We start from the raw sequence: 25,998 nt of genomic DNA, 5'->3' as shown, positions 1-25,998 counted from the left end.
GTTGTGAACCGGTTATGGATTTGATAAGTAATTTTCGCCCAAAAATTAATTCCATTACTCTTAAAACTCTTTTGGGGAATCTTTTGAGTGACGTATAAATCGGTTTAGATCGGTTGAGTACCGGTAAACGGTAAATGATAGGAAAATATTTTTGAGGTATGACATCTAAAAGTTACAATTTCGAGCAGTTCGCAAAGCCTTGGACGCTTTGCCACCCTTTTTTATTGTAACAATAAGAGGTGCCATTCCCATATTTGGTTATTTTTCATGAACTTTGAAAATTTCATCAGACGATCCGATTTAAAAAGCACAACAAGAAGTGTGAAAAAACAATTAAAAGTTCCTCTGAGGAGAGTCCGAGGAAGCTATTCCATGAAAATAATTATTGCAAAGTCGTGGTAAAATTAATTACCAAAAACAATATCATAAGATTATTTGATAAAAATGTTTGAAACTCAGGATTTGAGAATAACAAAGTCACACTGATTAGCTGGAAAGGATTATAACTTGAACTCTCTAGAACAACTTCACTTTGAAAAGTGCCACTATTTGAAAGGAAAAGATTGAGGAACGAGCTGGAAAAATAGGAGAGAAAATTTTCTAATGTTGAAAGACAGAAGTTTGATGAATCTATAGAGATGTTCTCATTTTATATAATGAAATATGTGCCTTGTGTCGTTTAATTTATCTTTTGGATCACGACGTCACAAGTTAATAATTAAATAGAAACTCCTTCTTAATTTGTTAATTGGATTATCTTAGCTCCTTTGTGCTCCCATTCAATTTTTTAAATTGAATTTCACGCTTTTACTCAACATACATATATTATTTTATATAGTTAGATACCCTCCAGGGTTATTTCCACTACACTAACATGTTTCACTTTAATTAACGATTTTTCCAGCTTGGATCTTTCACACTGAAATTTGACATTAATTATTTTAAATTAAACCAAACCTGGACTTTATTTTCTGATAATTTTATTTAAATTTATTATTTCATTTTATCGCTATATCCAATTAACTGATCAAAAATATTTGCATGATATCACACTTCATTTGACGCTGTAATGAATTTCATATTTTTATAAATTTCATTATTCCATTATGTGTCAGCTATTGATATTGAAGGATTGCCAATAATTAATGGTATAGGATTAAAAATTAATGGGTTTATATCCAAGTACTTTCATTTTTGTATTAATAGCTTTTTGGAAATTTTTTGAAATTTTCTAGAGACTGGCTAGGTAATTTTGTGTATGTTTATTGTTCGAAATCTAGACGCTAAGATACAGATAGACACAGACACTATAAATTAGATATTTTTAGTCACAAATACGTAATGGTGCTATTCCAATGATAAATTGAACATGTCCTTTTAGTACTTCACTGTTCTTAAGTACTTCTGCATTATCGACTTTTCCTTCTATTGGGTCATATTTCGACTCCTTTGATGGTATTTGAACACAGGAAAGTCTGGGAGAGACAGTCGAGACAGAAACCAACACAAAAAAGTCGATAATGCAGGAGCACTTGAGAACAGTAAAGTTCTAAAAATGAAAATGTTTTTTAAACCTCTACTGTTGCCAATTGCGTCTGGATTGTCGACTTTTCTTTCCACTGGATTATGTCTTAACTGATTTCTCCAGGCCCCACCGAATTCTAAAACCATTAAATAGTCGAGACAGAAACCAACACAAGGTTAAATATAGCAGCACTTGAGACCAGTAAACTTCTAAAAAGATGTTCATTTTTCATTGGAATACCACCAGAATTATAAGTATTTGTATAATAAACTTTCTACTATTCATGATTTATTTAAATAAAAACCTAATGGTGCTATTCAAATGGAAAATGAAAGAGAAATCTTTTTTCTTGATCATTTTTAGCACTTTACTGTTCTCAAGTGGTTCTACATAATCGACTTTCCTTTCTATTGGATCATGTTTCGACTGTTTTCCCTAAGAACAAGTAAAAGTCGATTATGAAGAAGCACTCAAGAACAGTTTTGTGCTAAAAGATGTTCAATAGAAAATATTTCTTTTACATTTTTCATTGGAATAGCACCATAAATCATTTTCAATAACCCATTCTGAAATATATTAAAATCCATTTAGTGTTATTTAATAAAGAATTCTGCAATATGTTAGTCATAATGCGCTTATCGACTAGTTTTTCCATGAAAATTCGTTTCGTTCAATTTGATTATATTGCATTTAGATCATAACATATTTGATGATAAAATTGAATATCAATATTTACTTGTATTTAAAACATAGTGCATCTACCCTGTTTTTATTTGATTTATTTAATGTTTGTTCACCCCTTTATGCAGATTTTCTGCCCTAAATAAGTTTTAAAAATAGTTATTTCAGTACTAGATACCAGCTACCACGAAAATTTCAAATTGGCGAAATTATTACAAGGAGAGAAGGAGTTTTGGGGAGGTAGTTCTAGGGATTCAATGTATAGATATTGATATGTGTGTCCCTTCTGGGATTATGTCTATCTCTCTGTATGCCTGACGCGCCAATCTGACGGCTTTATCACACCTGTCCTCAGGTGAATGGATTCTCTATTGTGTGCAAGATATTCTAGCGATTGGCGAATAAGTGTGTGAGTAGATTTCCATTTTTCTTCCTTCATTGAACACCCCAAACATCCCAGAAGACTTCATCAAATTCGCACTCTTCCCTTCCTTACTGATAGCCGTATAATCAATGATGTTAAATTACCTGATTTTTATTGGTAATGTAACATAAGAATTTGTAATGTAATATAAGATACTTAATAGAAGTTCTGCTAAAAGTTACAATTGATTAAATTAAATAAAAAATTCCAAGAAATAAAAGGTTAGCCAAGACATACACCAGACAGCTGTAAAAATTTACCGACTATGGTATCAGTTAATCTAGTTAAAAAGAATTTTAAGAAACTTGATAGTTTCCTTTCAATTTAGTTATTGATGAGTTTGTTCCGGTAATTTTATGGTCATTCCTAAGATCCAAAAGAAATTTGAAACATACTTGCATCGGTAAGTACAAAATAGCTTTTACACAAGGGGGATTAGATTAGATTAAGTTACAATGGCGGTTCCTGGTAGTACGGCTGTCCCACTACTGCGAGGCGGTCCGATTCTTCATTTCCAGCTATACCCCTGTATACAGGTACCTAATGTAAGCCGAACGACTTCACATTTCTATATAAGGCCGTTTCTAATATTTCCCTGCGTTTAGTCACGAGAACAGAACGCGATTCGTATCCTGCTACAGTAGACTCTCTCTCAATCGGATATTCGGGGCAAAATGTCATCCGGTTTATCGATAGATTTGGGCGTCAAAGCCTTTGTAAATTCCACAAAAAGCGCTCAGTTATAAGGAATCACGATAAAATAGGAAGAACTACAGCGAATTTGAGCAAATTAGCTTCACAATTAAACGTGAAGATTGTCAACAAAATTTTGCACCCGATTGAAAAAGAGTCGATTGAGCGAGAGTCTACTGTATCTTGGAAGATTTGAACTTCCCTATACTCGATATTAGATTCCACTAGATTAAGAACCCCAAGAAGAACTGCGACGACCTCAGCTTGAAACTCAGTCGTGTACTGGCCGAGGGGCGTTGATCCGTTAACTTGGAGCTACGAGCAATGGTAACGTAAATTGAGCGACCGCATTGGATAAGATCATCTCATCCGTGCGTTCAACCCAGGCAGCCCTCGTGTGAAATATTGCTGTAATTATTTTCTTGGGAAGCCTTCCCCCACAGACTGTCCTTATTGGAAGGTCTCGCAACAGGCTTGTCAAATATTTTTATGTGACCTACTGGGTGACAACCAACCTTGCAAGTTCCAACTGAGCATAATCTCAGAGCTAATATGATCGTTTGTGACTTAACACTAAACCTACCAAGACCCGGTCAAATTGACCTATTTAAAATTAACACATATTTAAACGGTATAATATCACTATCAAACTTTATGAATTTCCTAAAATATGCATGATATATATTTTTCAGTGTTTAAATTTTATTTTTTTGTTCTTTTGCAAAACAAACTTTTTGAATTTCCTACCTTACCGCGGTTTTTCATTTGACCGAAAAACGACCAAAAACGATCGGTAGGTCTAGTGTTAATGAAAACCGATAGTGACGTCAAGCTTAACATGATCATGAGAGTAGCGGTTGGCGCTATCCTCATGGTCCCTGTTATCGCAAGACAGGCCATACTTTGGAGCCGGTATTGTGCCCCTTTTTAGTAGCTTTAGAAGATATTGTAGCCATGACTTGAATTCTCGATTCAATATCAGTTATGTTCATATTTGTATTTTAAAGTTTCTAATTAGTTATTTAAAGCTCAATTATTCCACAGTAAACGTTAGGCTATTTGAGACGCTTAGAGCAAAACTCTACCGTTTTAATAGGGAAATGCATACAAAGGAGACCACTTTTGCTCTTAGCGTCTCATTTGAAATATAACCTTTAAGCCGCTACTGTTGTATATCTTCGTAAGTAATATACCAATATTGTATCGTCCTTCTACTTAATGATGTTTTTAATTATGTATTGTGTCTTTGTAATAAAAAAATCTAGGCTTAGATATACTACTTACATTATCTTTAATTAATTCTTTTTAAGGTTATGTGCTATAACCTCAAAATATTGAATATTATTTACATCCTCCGTTTTATTTGTATGATGGTGCTAATTTTTTTTTTTTAAATAAAAGCAGCAAAAGTGGTAAATAATTCTATCTGCGTAGGTTTTTTTTTTTAAATAAATTTCAAGTAGGTAATATGTATTAATACATGAGTGGTGTATTTAAACATCAACAGGCATGACGATAGGGAAATTTAATACACATAATGTGCTTGGGAATACCATCGACACATGGGAGGCGCCCATATCGAAAATGGGTCCATAATTTCGATGTTGGAGCCAGATATGGTCCATTAGGCATCATGTCTCGGGGGACACAGGGGGTGGGATTGTCTCATTTTTATCTGGTGAACATGATAATTTCGGCACACAACAAAATAATCAATATACACTTTCGACGTGTCTCCAGGCCCCCCCAAAATGAGCCCATTCTCTGATTCGTGAGGTGAATTTGTAATTGCGCCTTTACATTGGCAAAGTCGAAATGTTTAAATTACATTTTCACGGATGGACGATCTCAATGAATTGTTTCACCCTCTAGGCCAAGGCACGGTGCAAGAAGTGCTGTGCAAGATAAAAAATTCACAGCAATTTGCGTATTTACACTGGGGAATTTTTATCGCACCTTCTTCGAAAATTTCATCACCTTTTCACCTCTACCCCCATAAGGGGTGAGTCATGGAGAAATCTGAGGGAATTTCCTAAGAAGAGTTCCGTGAAACATGGTAAAACTTCGCAGGGTTTCGTGAAACAAGATAATTCTTAAGAAGAAACTCAAAATAGTTCCGAAAACTTGAAAAACAGTTAAAATATAGACGAAAGGTTTTAAAAACTGTTTTGTGAAACTCGAAATGTCACGAAACGTCATGTGAATGAAAGTTACGAATGACGAGAAAGAATTCAAGCAACCCAAAGTTCTTAAAAATAATTCTTTTAAATAAAATTGTGAAAGCAATGCTAAGAAAACTCCAGAAAGTCCCGCAATGCTCGAAAACTTGAGAATTCTGAATTTGAGGGAAATATTGAATATGTTTCATGAAAAGCGTTTCATGAATCTTTAATATTTCGTTTTTTAAGTGTTTCGTCAAGAATTAGGAGCCCCATAAATCTTCGAAAAACTACAAAAAGTCCAGAAATCTTTTAAAATCCTTTACAAAAACTTGCTGAGAAACCTAAAAACTCAAGATGTTTTACGAAACCTAAGAAACGCCCTTTGTCAATGATACAAGTAAATGAATGACCCCTTGTCCTTCCTCAAATCCCCGTCCAATATAAGCAAAAAATTTTCTGAACGCGGAATTGATATTGGGTTGATTTGTTTTTCCCCAGAATATCCCTGGAAGGCAAAAATGGCACGTGAATTGATCCAAACATGGCAAAATGACACGAACGCGAGAGTTTGTTGAAATATGAGCAATTTGGGTGATTAAAATAATTAGGTTTTGCACCCGGGAACCTGAGTATTTCCCTCCCAGAATAAAAAAAAATATATGACCAAGATGATTTAAAATTGAGGTCACTGATTTCAGTGGAATTGATTTTAAATTGCAGCTCTCGTGATTAATGTTCTGAAGGATTTTTTTTGCTAATGACAGAAATATAGATTGGCAGATGTGATTAATATTGCAACTACCTCCTAAGCTCTTATAAAATGAGAGAAAAAAAGAGTCCCAATTTGCGATGGTGAAAGAACTTTCCCACAAGCTTAAAATGAAGTCAATTTAATTTCCTTCTGTTCGTCAGTTCGACAAGCCTCTTGTTTGCAAAGAACAATGCGGGGCTATTGTTGGAGGATGAGAACATTGCAATTGATGACATTTTAATCAACTTACCTACAACATTGAGAACATAAGACAGTGACATTTTTGGTTCTGTGTTGATTTGGCATTCGTACACCCCCGAATCACGAATCTGTGGGTATTTCAGCTGAAGTGTCCAATTTCCGGTGCTATCCGATCGGATGACCTGCAAAAAAAGATGCTCAGTGTAGAAATTATTGAAAGGCTTAGCACAAAAGTATTCAAAAACCATACACGTGGAGTCATTGCAACAAGAGCTTACGATACAAAAACGTAAATTGGATTGAATTCGAAGTTGTGTTAACCCTTTAACGACGACAAAAATCGATTAAAACATTTGTAATGAGATCTTCAGTAAAAATATTCTATAAAACTATAATTTCTATCAGTAAAAAGTTAAATTTGATGGATAGAAAATCGAATATGGTCAGTAAATAAATTATATTTGATTCGTTATTTCTCTGGCACACCTTTTAGGTCGGTAAAATTTCATAAAATCAAAATTCGCGTGATGTTCAAAAGAAGAAGAAGAGTGCTAAAGAATAGGATAGATAGATGACAATTAAGAAAAAGGGGATGTAGATTATGGTTTTGTAAAATTTTAAGTCAAAAATAAATTTCTAGGAAGTAAAAAATCTATTTTGAACAGTAAGAAAATCAACTTTGGCTATGACAACTACTGATTGACTACCATTGACCAGAGTAAACAAAACGTGAATTTTGATTTCATGAAACTTTCCTGATCTAAAATATATACAAAAAACATAAAAAAAAATTGATTTTGTTGAGTGGAAAAATTCTAAAGTCTAAATTTCTACTTCTAGTGACTAAAATTAAGTTAACGATAGTAGTTAGTTCTACTGACTAAAATTAACGAAATATTTTTTTCTGTGTAGTTTGCTAGAGAATGTTTCAGGTTACTCGAGGATGGATTTGTTAGTTTTATTAATTTTTATAGTCTCACCGAACATATTCGCTACAAATACAATAAAAGTAAATACTCAATACGTCCTTAACCCTTTAAGGACGATTGGAACACCGGTGTCCCATAAAGAAAATAATTTTTCATAATTGATTTTATTTATTTTTTATACTTCTCATATTTTTTAAGCAAAACCCTTTTGGCAGTAAAAACTAAATTACTCATATGTAGTATTTCTCATTAATGGCCTCTAGACATTGGGAGCAATTTTTGTCAAAAATTGCTTTTTTGAAGGAAATTCCCTGCAGCGTTGTAGGGGGAAACGTCAAATTTCTGTCAAAAACGCAATTTTTGACGAAAATTGCTCCCAATGTGTAGACGCCTTAAAGCGAAAAATATTATTCATTGATATTGTCAGAAAAAATACTTAAATTTTTGGGCTATTTTTGTCCCTATCGTCCATAGAAGCACAAAATACACCGAATCAGACTCTGTTGGACTTTCCAATGTTAGATATAAGACTTATCATAGATTATGTTTCCCAGTTTAATTTTTATTGTTGATTTTCAGCCTGTAAAAACCGTCTCGTCGTTAAAGGTTTAAAGGGTTAAAAAGCTTTTAGCTTTATTAGCGAAATATGAAAAGTTTCAAAAGCTTTTGATTTTCGTTTTAGTGAAATATTTCTACTAGTTTTTCCTTGTCTGGTACATATTTTCAATTAATTTGCTAACTATGGACGAATAGTGCTGAGGAAAACATTTCTTAAAGATAATATTTCTATCCTGTGGATGGTATTAATTTTATCGATTTTTTATACTCAAGCTATTAAATTCTTTTTCCAATCTCTTCGGAATTCCCAGCGAATGCGGTATGAAATATCTTTAAAAAATATTTCTATATCCAACCATCGTCTAGGGAGTGGGTGGTGGAAGGCCAAAAGGGGGGTAAATGGGAGGAAAAAGCTCTCAATGAGATGGGATCTAAAATGAGTGTAAAATAAACCAAAGTATAGAGTGAGAAAAGATTCAATCAGAGCTTTTCCTCCAAGCACTTTTGTCTCATTTCGCCATCACTTGTTACTATCTTCCATGTTACAATTAATTCTTAAGAAAAAAAGAGCTTTCAATGCAATTAGGGCCTGAAGAATGCGAGGAAATCTCTCTAAAAGGAGCTTTAAGTAGGAACGTGTTGAAATCGCATGGCATTTTGTATGTAATTGTTGTCTACAAGCCATTTGGGTATGGAGATAGAAGAGGAAAATCTCTCGTTCAATGAATATTATTTCCATTTTCTTTTTGCCCTAACCATCGCTGCTGGGAGGAAATATAATGAGATGTTTCGCAGGACCTTTTGATTAATTCTGGCCCAAAATTATTTTCAGCCGATAGGAAAGATTTCGCGCGCTGCTGAGAATGCTGTTATCTTGTTATCTTTCGTTTATTTCTTTTTTTGGAGAGAGAGAAAGAGAGCTTTTCTCGGCCACTTGATTACGAGCTCGCTAATTAAGCACCAGAGAAATATCCCCCTTAATTACACATGGGCACACTTTTATCCTTGATGCTCAACATCAACGCATTTCCTCAACTTCTCTGCTTTTTTTTTGCAAGACCCTTTTCTCCCGGAGCTTTAATTAAATGCGAAACTCCAGTTGAGATTTCGGCATTGAAAGGACTGAGCTTTTAACTGCTATAATGCAAAAGAATGGAAAACAAACCTGAAATCGCTGATCTGACGTGTAAGTTAAGGTGCCTGCTGTCAGAATATGCAGATCCTTTTTTCGTATCCACGAAACCTGCAAAAAAAGATCAAAGGAGATTTATTGTACATCCTTGGTCTTGCAATTCATCGTCTGTTCAGTTTAAATATTGAAATTTTAGCTCAAAAAGTTTTTATGAATCAAATTGAATTTGATTGAGCATTCAGATGAACACGTTAAGAACTATAAGAATTAACTTTAACACTTTTAACTATTTAACTTTTTAAGATGTAGGATGTATGGTAAACTTTTAAGAAAGAAAAAGGGATGTGAATTTCGATTTTAAGAAATTTTCCTGATCTAAAAGGTGTGCCAGAGCCATAAGGAATTAAGTAAAGAAAATTCATTTTGAGAACCTATAATTCATGATTATAAGTTCTCAATGTAGGATAGTTTGGGCTAATACTTTTCCGCAAAATTTTATACTTTAAAATTTCTTGAGGATCAGCGCACCATTAATGGGGGTAGTCTGAATAGGGGAGACCGGGGATGTTTGGGACAGGGGTAGTGTGGGACAAAGCGATTTTTTCAATTAATTTTTGAAATAAATGGGATTTAACCATTACTGTATCGTAGGCAATATTAAGATGTATCTTGACTAAAAGAATGAATATACTCAGTTTTATTGTTTTAATTCTATGAACAGTTTCTTAAAAATTGATAAAAATTCTATTTTTTGATTTCTCAGTTTTGTTCTTTGTATTTTATATCAGCGATATATAATCAAAACTTTTTATCTCATTAGGTAGCAGTATAATCTGAGAACATATTTTTATAAAAGTTTCAGAGATTACACGCTCTTGTTTTTTACATAAAAGTTTTAAATATCAAAACTACACGTGGGGATGTTTGGGACACCTGAAAGGGGATGAATGGGACGTTGATTTTCGACAAGATTGTAGGTGGCATGAAATTTTTTATTGTAAAAATGGAGAGTAATTCCCAGTTTCCACTGGAAATCTTCATCTTGTGCAAACTTTACCAGTTGAGCACTTGTTTACAGGAACAATTAAATCATCAATGTCTTAGGAATCAATAATTTATTCTCCAAAGGATATTCGACCTTTGCTCAATCCTGTTAAAAGCCATTTTCTCGATAATTTCTCGAGCAATATCCTCTAAAATTCTCACAAGTTATCGAGAACAGGCAAGGCGAGAGCTTATTCCGAGAAATAAGGAAAAACCATGTACTATGCAGTTGTCGTAAAATCAAACAAGAATCCGTCAGTGAGTTCAAAACTTACAGTTCCAAGAAAATCTACTCGCCTGAGGAATTTGTTGATGATGATTCCAATATTTAAAATAAAAAAAAAACAAAGAAAGGTAGATGGAAAATAATATGAAAATACTTTAAATAACTGATTGACAATAAATGACTCTACTTTAGAAATTAAATTGATATTAATTTCTAAGTATGAAAAAAAAAAGATTTAACATTTCTATTTTGATTAGAAATATTTTTAATATAGTTCTTAAAATTAATTAACGCGGTCCAAAAATGCAAATTATGCGAGAAAAAACGTGTCCCAAACATCCCCTTTTGCGTCCCATACTGCCCCACAGCGGGGAGGTTTGGGACAAAGCGTCAAGTTAATTGTTTTATCTTCTCCCTAAAAACTCAGCCGTTTTCCAAGTTCTATCGAGTACTTTTTATAAAGTCAATACCCATAGGTATCCTAATAGACCGCATAAAATTGTAATACACTATCGTGATTTTTTGGAATATTGTCTCAAAGTCAAAACATGAAAAAGTGTCCCAAATCTCCCCGGTCTCCCCTAAACAATTTAACCTGGTGCCGTCCAAAATTCCGAACCCCAAGATTCTGAAGAAACAAAATTTCGAGGGGATTAAAATCCCGAAAAGCCAAAATTCCAAAAAGCCAAAATTCCTAATCTTATCGATTTTACTTATGGTTCTTTTCAAGAAATTTGAAGTAATGGATCCAGCTATTAACTCTTTCGCGTCTTTAGGGTAATGTCATGACTGGGGGAAAAAAGTTTTTTTTTTGGGTATTTACATTAATTGAAATCTATCTGTTCGTGCACGACATCGTAATAAAAGGATGTAAGATTCTTGGCTCATTTTCTCAAGACTCCAGTTAGATTTCAATTGATGTAAAAAGCCAAAAAGAAACTTTTTTCCATGGGTCATATATGACCCTAAAGACGCGAAAGAGTTAAAATGCAATATAGTAATGGCACAAATTCACTAAAAACCATTTTGAAAAAATGAGTTGTTCAAAGATTAAGTTGTTCGAAGTAGGGGGAAGTGGGGCTACTTTGAGCTGTGGGGCTACATTGTTATACGATTTTTTCGCATATTTCTAATGGAAACTGAGTTTTAACTTGATATAATTTGGATAGACAAAATAATTGTGGATCTAAATAAAATAATTGTAAGGACCAGCTTCATTGGGAAATAGGCGAAAAAGTCGTATAGCAATCTAGCCCCACAGCTCAAAGTAGCCCCACCTCCCCCTACGAAGATATCGCATTTTCCCCTAAAATATTTTCTTAGTTTCTTTATTGTTTGGTTTTTATCTTGAATTCTCGAATACTTGTTGAACGCTGGAGTAGAATCCTAGAATCATAAGAAGAACTTGAATTTTCAAGATGTTTGTTTTAATGGAATCTACGACAAAATTGTGAAAAAGATAAATAAAAAGGCCAAACCGCCAAACCTTTTGAAAGATTTACAAAAAAAAGAGAAATCACTCGCAGAAACGAAAAAACGTATTAGAAGTACCGAAAAATGCCATTAAGTGTCTTATGAATCCCAAATTCCTTGTACAGAAAAATTCCATTGGTATTTCTCATACTTTATTTAATAAATCCAACAGAAAACCAATGAAGTTGGAAATGTTTTTTTTTGCCTTCTTCCTGCAAAGGAATCACATTTTTTCTGTTCTCAATAAATAAAATTGCTCTTCTATCATACGATTTTTTTTCCGGGAGGTTTTTCCTGACTCCATGGCCAAGGTCGGAATTTTGATGTTGAAAATATGAATAAAATATGAGATATCCCAGTTTTATGCTACAAATCCCAAATAGCACGATGATAGGGGGATTTTTGCGTGGTCAGAAGACTTTCACGGTTAAGCTTTAAACCCATTAACTTCCGTCTTTGCCATTCACCACGTCAATATTCATCCATTAATTTCTGCAACCACCTTTTTAGCGGGAAGTGAGAATGAAGGAAGAAAAAAAGACAGAACAAAATGAATATAAATAGCAATGTACAAAGTGTATTATCCATTTTCCACCCAAACCACCTTCCATTAATATCCTTGATTGGATATTGAAGCTCCGGCAGAATTCTCAGAAAAAATTCCAGCAGAAAAGGAACTAATGAAGATGTTTCATAAAGCACAGTCAGGGAACATTTATCAAGCAGCAGGGATTCAATATATTGGCCAGGAACGCAGGGAAAGGTCTCCCGCTCTTTTACTCTACTTCTTACTATCTTTTACATTTTCTGTGATAAAAAAAATAAACTGCAAAAAGGGGTATAAAGTGAGATGAGAACAAACGATTGTACATTTTCTTGGAAAATTTGCATTTAAACGTGCTTAGAGATGCAAAGGACGGAAATTTCATCACCATCTGTTGATGGTAAAACTTAAAAGATTGCCATTGTCGCACTTTTACATACGAAGTGGCACATCTCACTTAAGAGTTCCTTTGCAATGCACATTTAAATTAACTTCTATTCAAAGAGCATCTCAACGGCTAAAGAACTTCAGCGATACTTTTAATTCAACAATCCACTATCATAATTAGCTGAAATTGCTTGAAGGTTCATTAAAACTTTCACAGGAATATTAAATTGTGAAATTATTTATGAGTAGGGGAGGTTGGGGTAAAAAGTCACAAATCATAAATTTCATAATTCAATATCTTCCGAGATAAAAGAGATAGCAGCTTTAAATTTTTTCTATAGATAGCCTTTATACACCTTCTTTAATGTCGTAAGTTTCTTAGACTTAGAACAACACTGAGAGAAATCCGAAAGAGTTAAAATAACATTCCGGAAATGTTAGTTTTACCCTACATTATTGATCAAAAATCGGTGTAAATATTACCCTTTTTTAGGTGCAATAGGGGTTAAATTTAACCCTTTTCGTGTTAATTTTACCCTTAAAAAGGTGTAAAATTAACATTAAAAAATATTGATATATTTTTACACCTAAAAAGTGTTAAAGTTACGAGGAAAACAAAGTTAATCGCACCCTCTTTTTTTCTGAGTGAAGGAATTTATAAAATAAAAAATATTGAAATTTTTAGTTCTATTTTTGAAATATTTTCCTTGCAGAAGAAATCAATTTTTACCTACTTATTTTCCAAAATTAATGCATTGGTGAATATTACCTAAATGATTTTAATAAAATTGATTTTTAATAAAAAATAATGATAACTTTTAGAACCTCTTAAACTAAAACCCGATTCGGAGAGTAGAGGAGACTGGGGCAAAAAGTCACAAATCGAAAAATTCAAAATTCAAAGTAAAAAAGATAGCGGATCAATTTTTTTCTATAGATAGCCTCCATAGACCTTCTTCAATGTCGTAAGTTTCTTATAATTCGAACAAGGAATTTAGAAAATAAAAAATATCGAAATTTTTAGCCCCATTTTTTGAAAATTTATTTGGATTTTTTGAATACGAATCCGCTATCTATTTTAGAATTTCACAAAGGTTCTTTTCTCCAGAAATACTTTCATTAAAAATTCCCACTTGGGGTAAAAAGTAACAAAAGGTATAGAGCAAAAAGTAACAAAAAAGCGAAGCAATTTCTGATGTTTCACGGCGAAAAGAAACGTCAATATCATGTCTCGCCGCTTGTTGTTTGCATTGGTCAAATTATTTGCAATCTTTTGTGTGTGTTTTTTTTCTAAAATAGCTTGAAAAGCGCATTTCTCGTTTTCTCACTTATCTCGTAGAGAAAACGGTGTTTTACAAAGGTGTAGATGAATAAATTTTCTATGAAAATATGTCCTCTCGGTATTTTTTCAAATTTACGGAAGCCTGTAATGAAGCGAATCAAAATATGATAATACCCAATGTCTGGTACTATTTGCCCCAGCATTTTTGAGAATGGCCACAAAATTACCATTTAGAAATTGGCTCGATAAACGTATTTCCTTACAAAATAGAGGAAAATTACTTTCACAAAGTTATAGAGCGGCAAATTTCCTATAAAAGTGCGCTAATTAGAAATTTTTGAAGCGCTCGAGTAGCTTGTAAAAAAATAAAATATCCGTTTTGTGAATTTTTGCCCCAGTCTCCCCTACATAAAATTCTCTATTGATGGCTTATGAAAAATTTAGATATTTTCAAAATGCCATTAAAATATTAATAGTGCTGAAGTTGGCACCCTTATGACCTAAATACCCTAAATAAAATTAGACTGATTCTCGAAAATATTTATATTATAAATATTTTCTTATTTTTTTAGTGTAGAATTTTCTTGGGGCATTCTTTTTTAGAACTCCTAAAAAGAATTATTACAGAATTCTATTCTGTTTTATTATTTTAATTTTGAATAGATGTTTTGTACTATAAAATAACTGAGAAGTTTAACAAAGTTGCAATGTTATCACAAAAGTCTATTGAATGAGGAAACCAATTAAGTCAAAAATAACAAGCTTCATCTGGGTTTTCCAATAATCTGAGAATGTTTGATTTTTCTTCTCTTAAGTCGTTATCTTGTGCATATAACTTTGGGATTCTGTTGCAGAGTCAAGGGGATGAATAACTGGAGCAACTTTGAATTGTGCTAGATTTTGAGCAGGAGACTTCTTGCCCTGATACGAATATGTAGGAAGATGTTTTTGTGTGTCTTGCTTCTAACTTGAATAATCGATCCCAATTTATTTTATTTGCTTCAAAAAGATAAGAACTTTATCCCAAAACACACCACATTTGGGACTATGTCATAGAGAAATGGCTCACCCACATAGTATCTCCCAAAAAAAACTGCTTTAACCACCCCGCAAGCTTCCGGGCTGCCAAATGAATAAAACAAAACTCCAATTATCTATAAGTGAATGAAGGTGTACGATTTTTCCTATCTTCAGGGGATTTTTCCACTGCACGATGAGAAATCAAGGGGATGATAATTTAATAGGAAGTGGTGTACAGATAATGAAAATGTTTTTTTTTAACTTTATTTTCTATGACTGGTTGTATTGTAATATTTGAATTCATTGTAAATGAGACAAATCTTCTAAATTATAAGAAAAATCAAATATATACCCGATTCACTTTTTTTTAGCCAAGTCACACTTTAGAGGATTATAATCCAGTCTCCGGCGAGTGGCGTTCAAAGTTGAAGCCAATTTCTTACTTTTACATACAAATGCGTATGGGAATTTTTCTGCACTTGTGATCGTTATGCTAAATATTTAAAAAGTGAGAAGTTTTTCCATATTATAAGATACCTTTCCGTATGGAGGGATAAATATACTAAATTTTTGTTTAAATAATTTTTTTCCTTGGAGCACTGTGAGCTGAGTCCGAGATCAATTTAGGAATTGGCTTCAAATAGCTCCATATAAAAAGGCCAACTCGCCATGCGCTTGATTATAATAGATAGCAGAGACACTTTATTTCAGAAAAGAACCGAAGTTTGCTGCTTGAAGTACCTCCCTTTAAAAGTGAATAAAAAATTGGAAAATTTTAGTAAATGGACAAAAGCGAAAGCAGTACTTTAGAATATTTCTTCCATTTCAAAAATTGAATAATAAGCTATAAGTAGGGGAAAGAACGCTACCGTAGAAGAGTGCTTTTCATTCATTTTTCATTCATTAATTTTCACATTTTTTCTTCAGAAATTTAACACTTTTTAGGTGTAAAAATATATCAACATTTTTTAATGTTAATTTTACACCATTTTAAATGTAAAATTAACATGAATAAGGGTACCTTTAACCCCTAATACACCTAAAAAGGGTAATATTTACACCGATTTCAGATCAAAACTGCAGGGTAAAATTAACATTTCCGGAATGTTATTTTGACTTTTTCGGATTTCTCTCGGTGTACTAAATTGTAATAAGCTTATGAGAAATTAAAAGCAGAAACAAGCAAAAATATAATACACGTACGACACATGAAAAAGTGAAGTGAATAGACCCTTAGCGAGAACATGCGGACGCCGCGGCAGACGTAGCATAGGTACCACGACCACGAGCAACCGACCCAGTACAGCTACCGAGGATCGATCCCCCACCATCTATATTTAGATTCCCCCCTCCCGGAAGATCACAGGTCTGTCCCATCATATAACCATGTCAACCCTTAGAAGACACGCGTGTATCCCTCTTGTTCCTCTAGAGTCTCTACAATTCTACGGTTCAGGTTGAATTCGCCTTCCATGAGAGCACATGGCCAGGCTAGTCACCCCTGGGCAGGGCCGGATTTAGAAATGTAGAGGCCCAATGCCCATTTGTGGAGGGCCCCAAAAATCTAACGTTTTTCAACAGTGTCGCAGCTTTAACATTTTACATAAAATAATGGTATTCCGTGCTACAGTTAAAGATGCAAAGTTAAAGATTCCGTGCTAAGTTGCAGAAACAGAGTGGCCAATTATCGATTTCCACTGGGGTTTTGAGGCTGCAGCGTCAATATGAATGCCAATGTGTATCTGGAAATTGTCTCGGAAGGACCCCTGAAGCCGTGGGCATACAAAAATTTCGATAAATTATTCTGGAAGTTCGAACAAGACTCGAAACTCTGCTCGAAACCGTCGCAGAAATCACGCTCCAAATAAGATTTGGCTAAAAAAACAATGTTTAGCTTTTCGATTTTGGAGCACAATGACCTCAACGATTCCCGGATGCAAAACTACTTGACTTCTCCAAGAGGGGCATTTTGTTGGTTAATATTAGGACTAAAAAGTAGCGAAATGTCGATGAACTGAAGGCAGTCCTTCGTCGTAAATGGCAGGACATTCGGAAGGCTAGCTCTCGTGCAAAACACGATGCATTTTCTGACAGACTAAAGACTATGGTCAAGTCAAAATAAGATTGTACTGAACAAAACCGATAGTGTTCTAAAGTTTTTTTATTCTTATTTCAAAAAAGTTTAAACAGAAAATGAGGATACTACAGCGCCTTAGTTTGTTGCACTGTTGGCACCCACCTAAATCCGGCACTGCCCCTGGGCTTATTAGAAGTCTAAAAACAGAACTTATTCTATAAAGGAATGAATTCTAAGTATCACCCCTTATGCCCTAGACACACTTACGATTTAAGCCGAGAAATATCGTAGCGTAATTATAATCAAAATAGTGTTTTTATTTAATTTCCATCAATTTCCTACTAACTAAGCCATTTCCAAGCTTAATCTGAGAGACGGATTAGTCAGTAGCTGCTGGAAACAGGGGCGTGACATTTCCTATGTTTCTCATATGTTTCTATCGCGCCGAGAAAACTTTTGAGTTTATTAGCTGTTTTCTTTCATTGTAAAATGAATTAGAAAAAATACTAATACAAAATAAAAGCCAATTTAATATAGAATGAGCAACCGAAAACCCCAAATTGGCCACCTACGTAGTTTTGTAGGTATCTCGTGAAATGTGTACGAAAACAGGAAATAATTTACACCAAAACTGGTCGCATTTTACAGAGCTAATGTCACACCCCTGGCTGGAAATGTAATTTGATCATTATTTTGATTATAATTGCGTTAAGTCGTTTCTCGACTTAAGTAGGCTTAAGTCTAGGACATAAGGGGCGATACTTAGGTTCCACTTCTTAATAGAAGAGGTTTTGCTTCACGACTTAAAATAATCCCGAAGGAGAGTTTTGGAATTAGAATGTACAAATATAATGGAAGTGCAAAATATGTTAAAAGTTTCACTCAAATACTGGAAGTGGTGTACATATTTTAACCCATAATATTTCCCCCTTGGAGAGAAATTTTGGTGGGAACTTTTGCCTTTTGTTATTGTCAAGAATAATGACAACATCTCTATCTTGTCTAATCCAACTTGTTTTCCACACAGTTCTCCAGTCAGAAAAGCTCCCTCGAAATATGGGACCCGGAACTCACTCTTTCCCATGATTTGATTAATAACTTTTGCACACACTTCTGCGGATGGTGTATCAATTCCATACCTGGACCTGCCTCATTGCGATGTCATCATTTTGTGGTGAAAGTTTCTGTCCAAAGTCTCTAGTTTTTGGCCTCCCTCCCCAAAAAGTTTTTCCTCTTATTGCCATTTCAACAAGTTCCACAACCAATTGAAATCAACCATGCTGAGAATTTGCGACAGGACGAAAAGTTTTTCCTTTTCACATGTTATATAGTTACAGCGAGAGGAAAATTTTCGGTGGTTCAACCAGAAATGTGTGGAGATGAAAAATGGCTTGGTGACATATTTTATTAAAATTGCAGTGGAAATGTCAAAGGAAATCGTCTCACGACTTTCGTCTGATATGGCAAGAAAAGCTTCCTCCAAAAACTGAGATAGAAAGCTTTACCCCGTGACACAAAAAAAAGCCCGAGAGACGCAAGTCCCCGCAAAAGCTGGAGGAGGAAAAATGAGTAGGAGTACAGTCAGCAATTCACAATGGGACGACGTGTTTCATAGATAATCTCCTATCTTATCAAGGTGTGTCACGTTTTCATGAAATTTCTAAAGGGTTGAAAAGCTCTGAAATTATGATGTTTTTCTTTTATGAATATGTCTCCTGGAGATGAGCGGATGAAGGGTGACAAAAAAATGAAAATGCATGAATTGTTCTTCTGTGAATTGTGGAAATTAAATTCCCGCAATGTTTCATCCAAGGGGTATTTGCATTTTACGCTAATAATTAGTACGTGTGCTAATTATAGAGACATTAAGGTTATTATACTCCCATATTGTCATTAGATGTTTTTAATGGCTATTTTCACTCTCTGAATAATTCTGGTGTCTTTAACCCTTAGAGATTCGCAAATAAATAAAATTAGTACATGTACTACTGGTTGTTTATCTCACTATTTACATATAAAGAATTTATACATTGATTCACAGGCACTATAATCCTGTTTATTTATTTGAAAGACGATAATATTTGAAACTGCAGTATTTAGTACATGTGCTAATTGAATAAAAAACAAAACTAATGCTCATTCACACTTTGTTTGTCAATCTGAAGTGATTGTGAAACATTAATTTTTCAAAAACCCATATTGTTTTCATAATAAAACTTTTAGTACATGTACTAGTGATTATAGAACTTATTTCCATAAAAAATTGTTTTGCCTTTTGAGAATTAATTTTTTTTTAAAAATTTGTACGAAGGTTTAAATTAAATTTCAAGTGTGTTTAAAAATAATTAAAAACCAATTCAAAAAGAAAAGTTTGTGGTATTTAGTACAGTCGTTTTACTCAAATCTTTTTGAAAATTTGTTAAATGATCAGTACTTTGGCTAATAGCAATCATATTTTCGAATAAATAATTCAAGAATTAAATTTTTAGTGACTAAATTTACCAAGATATCATTCAATATGTGAGAGTTAATTAGTACAGATGATTAAAACCCGTCTACCAGGGGCCTCTCGACATTTCATTTTCCATACGTTTTTGCATAGAGGCACTGAAGACTATTTGCAAGTTTTTTCCTAAAAATATCTTCACTTTTTATTTGGCTTGATGGGCCCCTGCTTCTACTTTTGAAACTGCTTCAAGATGAAATTCCTGAATACAGAAATATTATTTAAAGCATAGTACTATCTTTAATGCACATCTTTTAGAGATATTTCTATATTTAGTACATGTTCTAAACAAAGGCGAGAATCCTTATTTTTAGGGAATTTAACTTTGAATTCTGGATTTATGTTTTTAGTACAAATTTTTATACGTACTTTACAGAATAATGGTATTCTGAGCTCAAATAGAGTGCTAATTTAAAATCAGGGTAAAATTCTTAAAAATTCGTTGTTAAATATCACGTTTCGTTTTAGTACTTAAATAAATTTTCAGTGTTCCCATGTTAATTATTTTCAAGCATTAAATCTATCACAAAAAATCTCTCGTGCATATTTTTTTTGGATTTAAAATATTTGTAATAAAATTAGTACTTGTGCTAATGTCTTTAAGGGTGAAATTACGTATTTCTAAGTACGTTGTAACATTTTAAATATTTTCGAATTTTATATTTAGTGAATACGAATTAAAAGAGTTCATTTTGACTGTACTAAATTTAGTACACGAACCATTTATGTTTAAATTCAATAAATTTCACGCAAGTGTTTTTTGTGTAATTTGTTCTACTTAATCAGGCTGTTCAAAAAGTAAACTAATTTAATTGTCTGTACTAAAATCGCTCTATTTGAAACAACATTTTCTATAAATAGAAAATTTTGCTAATATATTTCCTCCTTACTTTTATGTCATATTGAAATAGTAATTCCAACTTTTTCAACTGTCGTCTTGCCATCGCTCATGCCTTATCGTCCCTGAAAAGACATCTTTGTGCATCTAATGCAAGATAGGGATGCTATATTAATTTTCTTACATGCTGAGTAAGTTCTGGAACTCACAGAGAAACCAATTACAACCCCCAAAATAATATACGACGATTCCAGTCAACAATGAGAGGAATTGAATCACTATTATTGTTTGTCGCCCACAAAGTTATTCCAAGGATAATCACTTCAGGCTGCAATTAAGATGGGGAGATTTATCGTGTTGGCTGAATCGCGTTTTCAATTAAAATCTTATCGAGTTTCTCCAGTTAACGGCGAAGTCTGAATGCATAATTCACTTTGAATTGTCCACATCCCAAAACTCAATCTTTTGAATGAGTTTTCCCATAACACTCGCCATTATCTTCAGGATCATCATTATAAGAAGAAATGTTATTTCTCCTGGTTCACCGCAAAATTAATTATCGCTAATTGTTTTGAGAAAAAGGATCTATGTCTCTCTTTATCTTATTGATTGAGACACTCAATGATCTGTTCACCAGTGCATTTTCTCGGAAAACAACTGGGATGGGAGACTATTTTTCCAGACACTTGGAAAAGCTTAGTGTGAGTGTCAAAAGCAACGTTATACCATGAATGAAAGCGGATAGTCAAAGAATATGTACTTACATCTTTGTCACCGAGACGCTCAACACGGCAATGGATGAAGGCTGTTTGTCCCACTGTCACGGTAACATTTCGCTGCACATCAAAATTGAAATAGGGCAGGGCTATGGGATTCACTGTGGATGATGTGAAGCTTTCTGCAAAAAAAAGGGTGAGGAACATATATTAAATGTCTGGTTATATGAAAATTCTCCGCACGCCTACATACACTCAGAAAATCTCCGCTAAAATATCTGTAGTTAACTGCTAGAATATAGAACGATTTTAAATGGTAGGTGTAGTCGATAAATAAAAATTTTATCTTCCACCATATTACGTCCTAAAAATATGTTACACATCTACGTAACTCACAGTATTTATATAATACGTATATTACAGTATTTATATAATATACTTTTCTAGCAGTGTTTAGTAATTATTTTTGTAATTAATAGAAATAATTGACACTCATAGATCATTGTTTATGCAATAAAAAATAATTCGCTGTAGGCATTAAGAAAATATTTTTATAAACTGTAAAAAAGAATTTATCGAAAACTACTAGAAAATGTAGTATATTTACTGTAATTCTAAGTTATACTTTTTTAAGTTATTGAACTTTGCTAGCTTAAATCATTATTCATCGACTATACTAATTGACTGTCGAAATTTTGTTTTATTTAACTTCAAAATTGAAAATTTGAAGTTAAGAAAGGATATGAGTGTGGTTTTCTAGCAGATTGATCATTTTTCTCATCTATTTTTCCATTTTATTAAGGACAGTCAATACAATATGATCTTAAACAACATATTTATTAATTTATAGTTACATTTTTCACGATCTAAGAAATATGCTAAAAAATTCTAGCAGTCTTTAAAATTGACAAAATTATATTCGTCATAAAAATTGTGTTTTTATTTAGACAAAATATTACTCAGTTTTTTTTTAACAAGATCATAACTAAATTCTTTAAATTTCTAGCAGTGTGTTTTAGCCTGTTTACGGCAGCTTTGAAATATTTGTTCGCAAAATTCTATCAATATTTCTATTAAAGTATTTCTTTATAACATTTTAATTTTTTTTAAATTGTTTTTCATAAAGAATAAAATTGCGAAAGACAAGAGCGGTTGGTGTTTCCGTCCATTTTCTGTTACACCCCATCAGACCCAGATTCTTCAAAATGTTTTTTTTTTCAATTTCTAGCAGTTTTCTAATCAATATACGCCTGATTTGTATTCTTTATTTGCGAAATTCTATTAATATTATTTATTTAGATTTTTAGGTGTGATTTCTTCTAATCACACCTATTTCTCTTCAAATTTTTCTTTTAAGGATTTTTGCTAATTGCCAATTCAATTTTCATTCATTTAGTAATTTTTGCATATAAATTTTTGTAATGTATTAGTAATATTTTTATTATTCTGTATTCCATTTCTACACATTCTTGTACTATTTTGCAGATCCTGGTTAATATAAAGATAGTGTTGAATTTAAATTATTTATCAACAATGTCAGTCTCCACCATTAATGTCTTACAAATTCTAGCAGTTTTTTTATAAGGCTTCATATGATCAATCGACTTCTAGAAGCTTTATGTACCATGCTGTGAGATTTTTTAAAAAATATTCTAGTACAATGTGAAATTTCCTATCAGTATCCTGTAAATTCTAGCAGTTTTATTCGTGGATTCATGTAAATTTTCAATTTATTTCACACGGAGTTGCGATAATCAACGAGTTATACTTTTTGAATTTATGTGTGTTATGTGAAATTTCTCAAATTGTCGATTTCTTGTAATTCTAGCAGTTTTCTAATTGGTTCAACTCAATTTCTCCATCAATATTTCTACTTCATATTTTGTCATATTATTTTGCATTGTTAGAGCAAGGTGGTCAGATTTCGAATGTCGAAAGACTTTGAATATTGTATTTAAAATAAAAAATTCTAAAAGGGAAAAAATAGTAAAGAATAGTAATTTAAGTAGTTAAGAAATGAATTATTAGAATAGGTTCGAATATCGTCAAAGAGTGATGAAATTCAAAAGCTGACTATTCTGTGCTATTTTTATAAATTATAGCAGTTCCTTGTTTCATTTATTTTTGAAGTGCAATTTGTATTTCGGTAAGTTAAATTTCTTTGATGTTTTAATATGTCTCTGAACTTTGGACATGTTACTGCTAAATTGGAGTAGTTTCTATGAACATTCTTGAAATTCTAGCAGTTTCTTTGCTAATATTCTTAACTTTAAAATTTCAAGTTCTTCGAATGTTGAATGCATATACATTTGAAAGAAATTTTCTATGTATATTTTCTTGTAGTTTTCTGCTTATTCTAGTAGTTTAATTGAAGGTGATGAATTTGTTTGATACAGATGGTCAATTCAAGAATTTTGCACAAGTTCTGTTTACATTCGTACTACCATTTGAGTGCAAGACGTTTAAGAATATTAATACTACCATCAAGTTCTCGTAATTTCTCTGAGTACCTTGTCAGCTTTTGTGAGGGTCACATAAGCTTGTCCACCCACATTCAGTGTCTACACATTGACCGACGTCACCATGCAATTTCTCCAACACATTTCATGCCAGTTACTCAATTTCCTCTCCATGCACTTAAGGGTTCTGTCTGTCATCCCCTTCAACCCATTCTTGAAGGGTGTTTTAGATCCCTCTTGTTGCCATCGCATCACCGCATGTACTAAGTCTGCCCCAGAGTGAGAAAATTTGTCGTGAGTGTCTCTTGGTTCGCTCCTCGTTTTTTTCCTCCATCACTTTACCACCCAACTGCAATCTTTTCCCCGGGATGGTACTTTAAGCTTCTGTTTATGGCTATTTATTCCACAATGTATCACGGGACTTTGGGGGTTTGGGGACAAACAACAACAACCCTCAGCCATCTAACTGAATTCCAGCAGATTTTGCCATTTGTTAACCCATTTATGACACTCTCTCGAGCTCTCACATTGTGTAAAATATCATTTTTCAATTACACCAAAAACGAATTTATCAAAAATCATTCTCACGCCATTTTCCATTAATGGGATTCCCTTCATACTGTGATTTTTTTTTCTCGTTATCAATTTATTTGCCAATTCTTGTGCTCGGGGAAATTCATTTTAACCACCATTAAACGTTGCTATTGCAAGCAATTTAGCTGAAAAAAAACCCTTGGGGGTTTATTTTTCGTCATTCTCTCGCGCATCGAAATGAAAGTGGCTGTGAAGACATTAAATAAAGAGATTATTGCAAATAAAAGGTACACGAACGGAGTTCTAAAGACATCATACATAAAATTGCTGAGAGAGAGTATTTGGCAAAGTTGAGTGAGAAAAAAGGGTTGAATGTTAATAATGCAAAATATTCCTCGTATTTTGTGTTTATTTATGGGATTTTCTCTCCGGCAGACTGCAGAATTAAAGAGCTTAAATATTATGTTGTGCTTAGTAAATAAATTAAATATTGGGAAACATTAATGTGGGAGTTTTTTTTTAATGCAGCCTGGGTAGAGTGCTTAGGGGATGTTTATTTTATGGATGAAATGCTCTTAAGTGAAAGCATCAATTGAAATCATGAAAAGAAATCAAAAGATAATAATTTTAATCACAGAAGTTAAAGAGAATAAAATGAAATTATGCACAGTACACATGAGTAATTCAAGCGACTCTTGCTGTAAATCAGTGAACTTTAAATGATCCGAAAACTTACATCTTTGCAAAAGATCGTTTAGAAGGCAGAATCACACTTTTTTACAACCAGAAACTCTTTGTTTTCGTCCATTTCTTTCTTTTAATACTTGTTACGTGTGGTACAGTGGTGGCCAAAATAATAGGACCACCTCTGCAAAAACCATTATTTTTTTTGTATTTTTTTATTCCAATTTGTTCAAATAATTTTGATGTAGAAGTGTTCAAATAATTACCTTACGTCGAATACATATTGTTTTGACCGCAAGAGGTCTCTATTTTTCAAAGAATATGTCAATAGTGAAATGATGTTTTAAGAAATAGGACCACTTTCATTTAAATAAATGAATGTGACCTATAAATCGAATAAGTGAAACTAAAGCTATATTTAGAAAATATAAAGGAAAATTTTCCTATTTTATTGTCCGAATTGAATTTCAGTATTTAAGGTAAATGTACCAGCGATCGTCAGTGTTCCTCGGATCGGAAGGTTGTCCCGCATATCGGCACCCCAAAATAAAATGTACTTTTGAAAATTATTCACTGTATTCTAGTAATTTTCTTTAGCAAGATGCATCACGTTAGTTCATATTTAATCTACAGAACCAATTTTCTCGTCGAGTTTCAAACAAAATTGCTATTATTTACCTAATTTATTGAATCACTGTATGACAGTCTTAGCAAAAAATCCGCCATTCATCACTTTCTTAATATTTCACGCGAGAATTTGTCTGCAAGAATATGAGGAATTATGTTTGATTAAAATGGTTTACAAATCTGTGTTAATTAAAAAATGAATATTCAGTGACTCTAATTTAACTATCAATACACTTTTTTAATTATTTCGGCAAAGAATATTGAAAATAAATTATTTTTTGCGAACAAGTACTTTTTCTTTCTTCTGTTCCTGGAATCGGCACATTTTTTCGTGGAAAATTGGGCTCAGCGCGCTCAGCTGTCATCTTCACAGCCATTATTAGATGTTTTTGTTGTGATAGAACAATTTACCAGTGAAAGTTTCATTAAATTTAACAATTTTAGGAGTTGTATCATGTGAATACACAGTACACGGTTTAAGAATGACAAAGAAGCTTCAATGAAGCCATGTAGAGTGATTAAGAT

At 33.0% G+C, this 25,998-nt stretch overlaps 1 protein-coding gene across 5 annotated transcripts in view; it reads right to left on the bottom strand.

Moving 5' to 3' along the window:
- Positions 1 to 25,998, bottom strand: part of LOC129800777 (zwei Ig domain protein zig-8) — a 167,370-nt gene that overhangs the window by 84,790 nt on the left and 56,582 nt on the right. For all 5 annotated transcript variants that reach the window (XM_055845409.1, XM_055845410.1, XM_055845411.1 and 2 more), the window contains exons 3-5: positions 21,218 to 21,351; positions 9,090 to 9,167; positions 6,487 to 6,619 (exon numbers count right to left, since the gene is read on the bottom strand). In XM_055845409.1, coding sequence (XP_055701384.1) covers positions 6,487 to 6,619; positions 9,090 to 9,167; positions 21,218 to 21,351 — 345 coding nt within the window. The remainder of the gene's footprint in view (positions 1 to 6,486; positions 6,620 to 9,089; positions 9,168 to 21,217; positions 21,352 to 25,998) is intronic.

The sequence above is a fragment of the Phlebotomus papatasi genome, chromosome 2 (genome assembly GCF_024763615.1).
Source record: "Phlebotomus papatasi isolate M1 chromosome 2, Ppap_2.1, whole genome shotgun sequence".
NCBI classification, from domain to species: Eukaryota; Metazoa; Arthropoda; class Insecta; order Diptera; family Psychodidae; genus Phlebotomus; species Phlebotomus papatasi.
The sequence above is the reverse complement of the archived record's forward strand: the minus strand, read 5'-3'. Positions and strand labels throughout refer to the sequence as shown.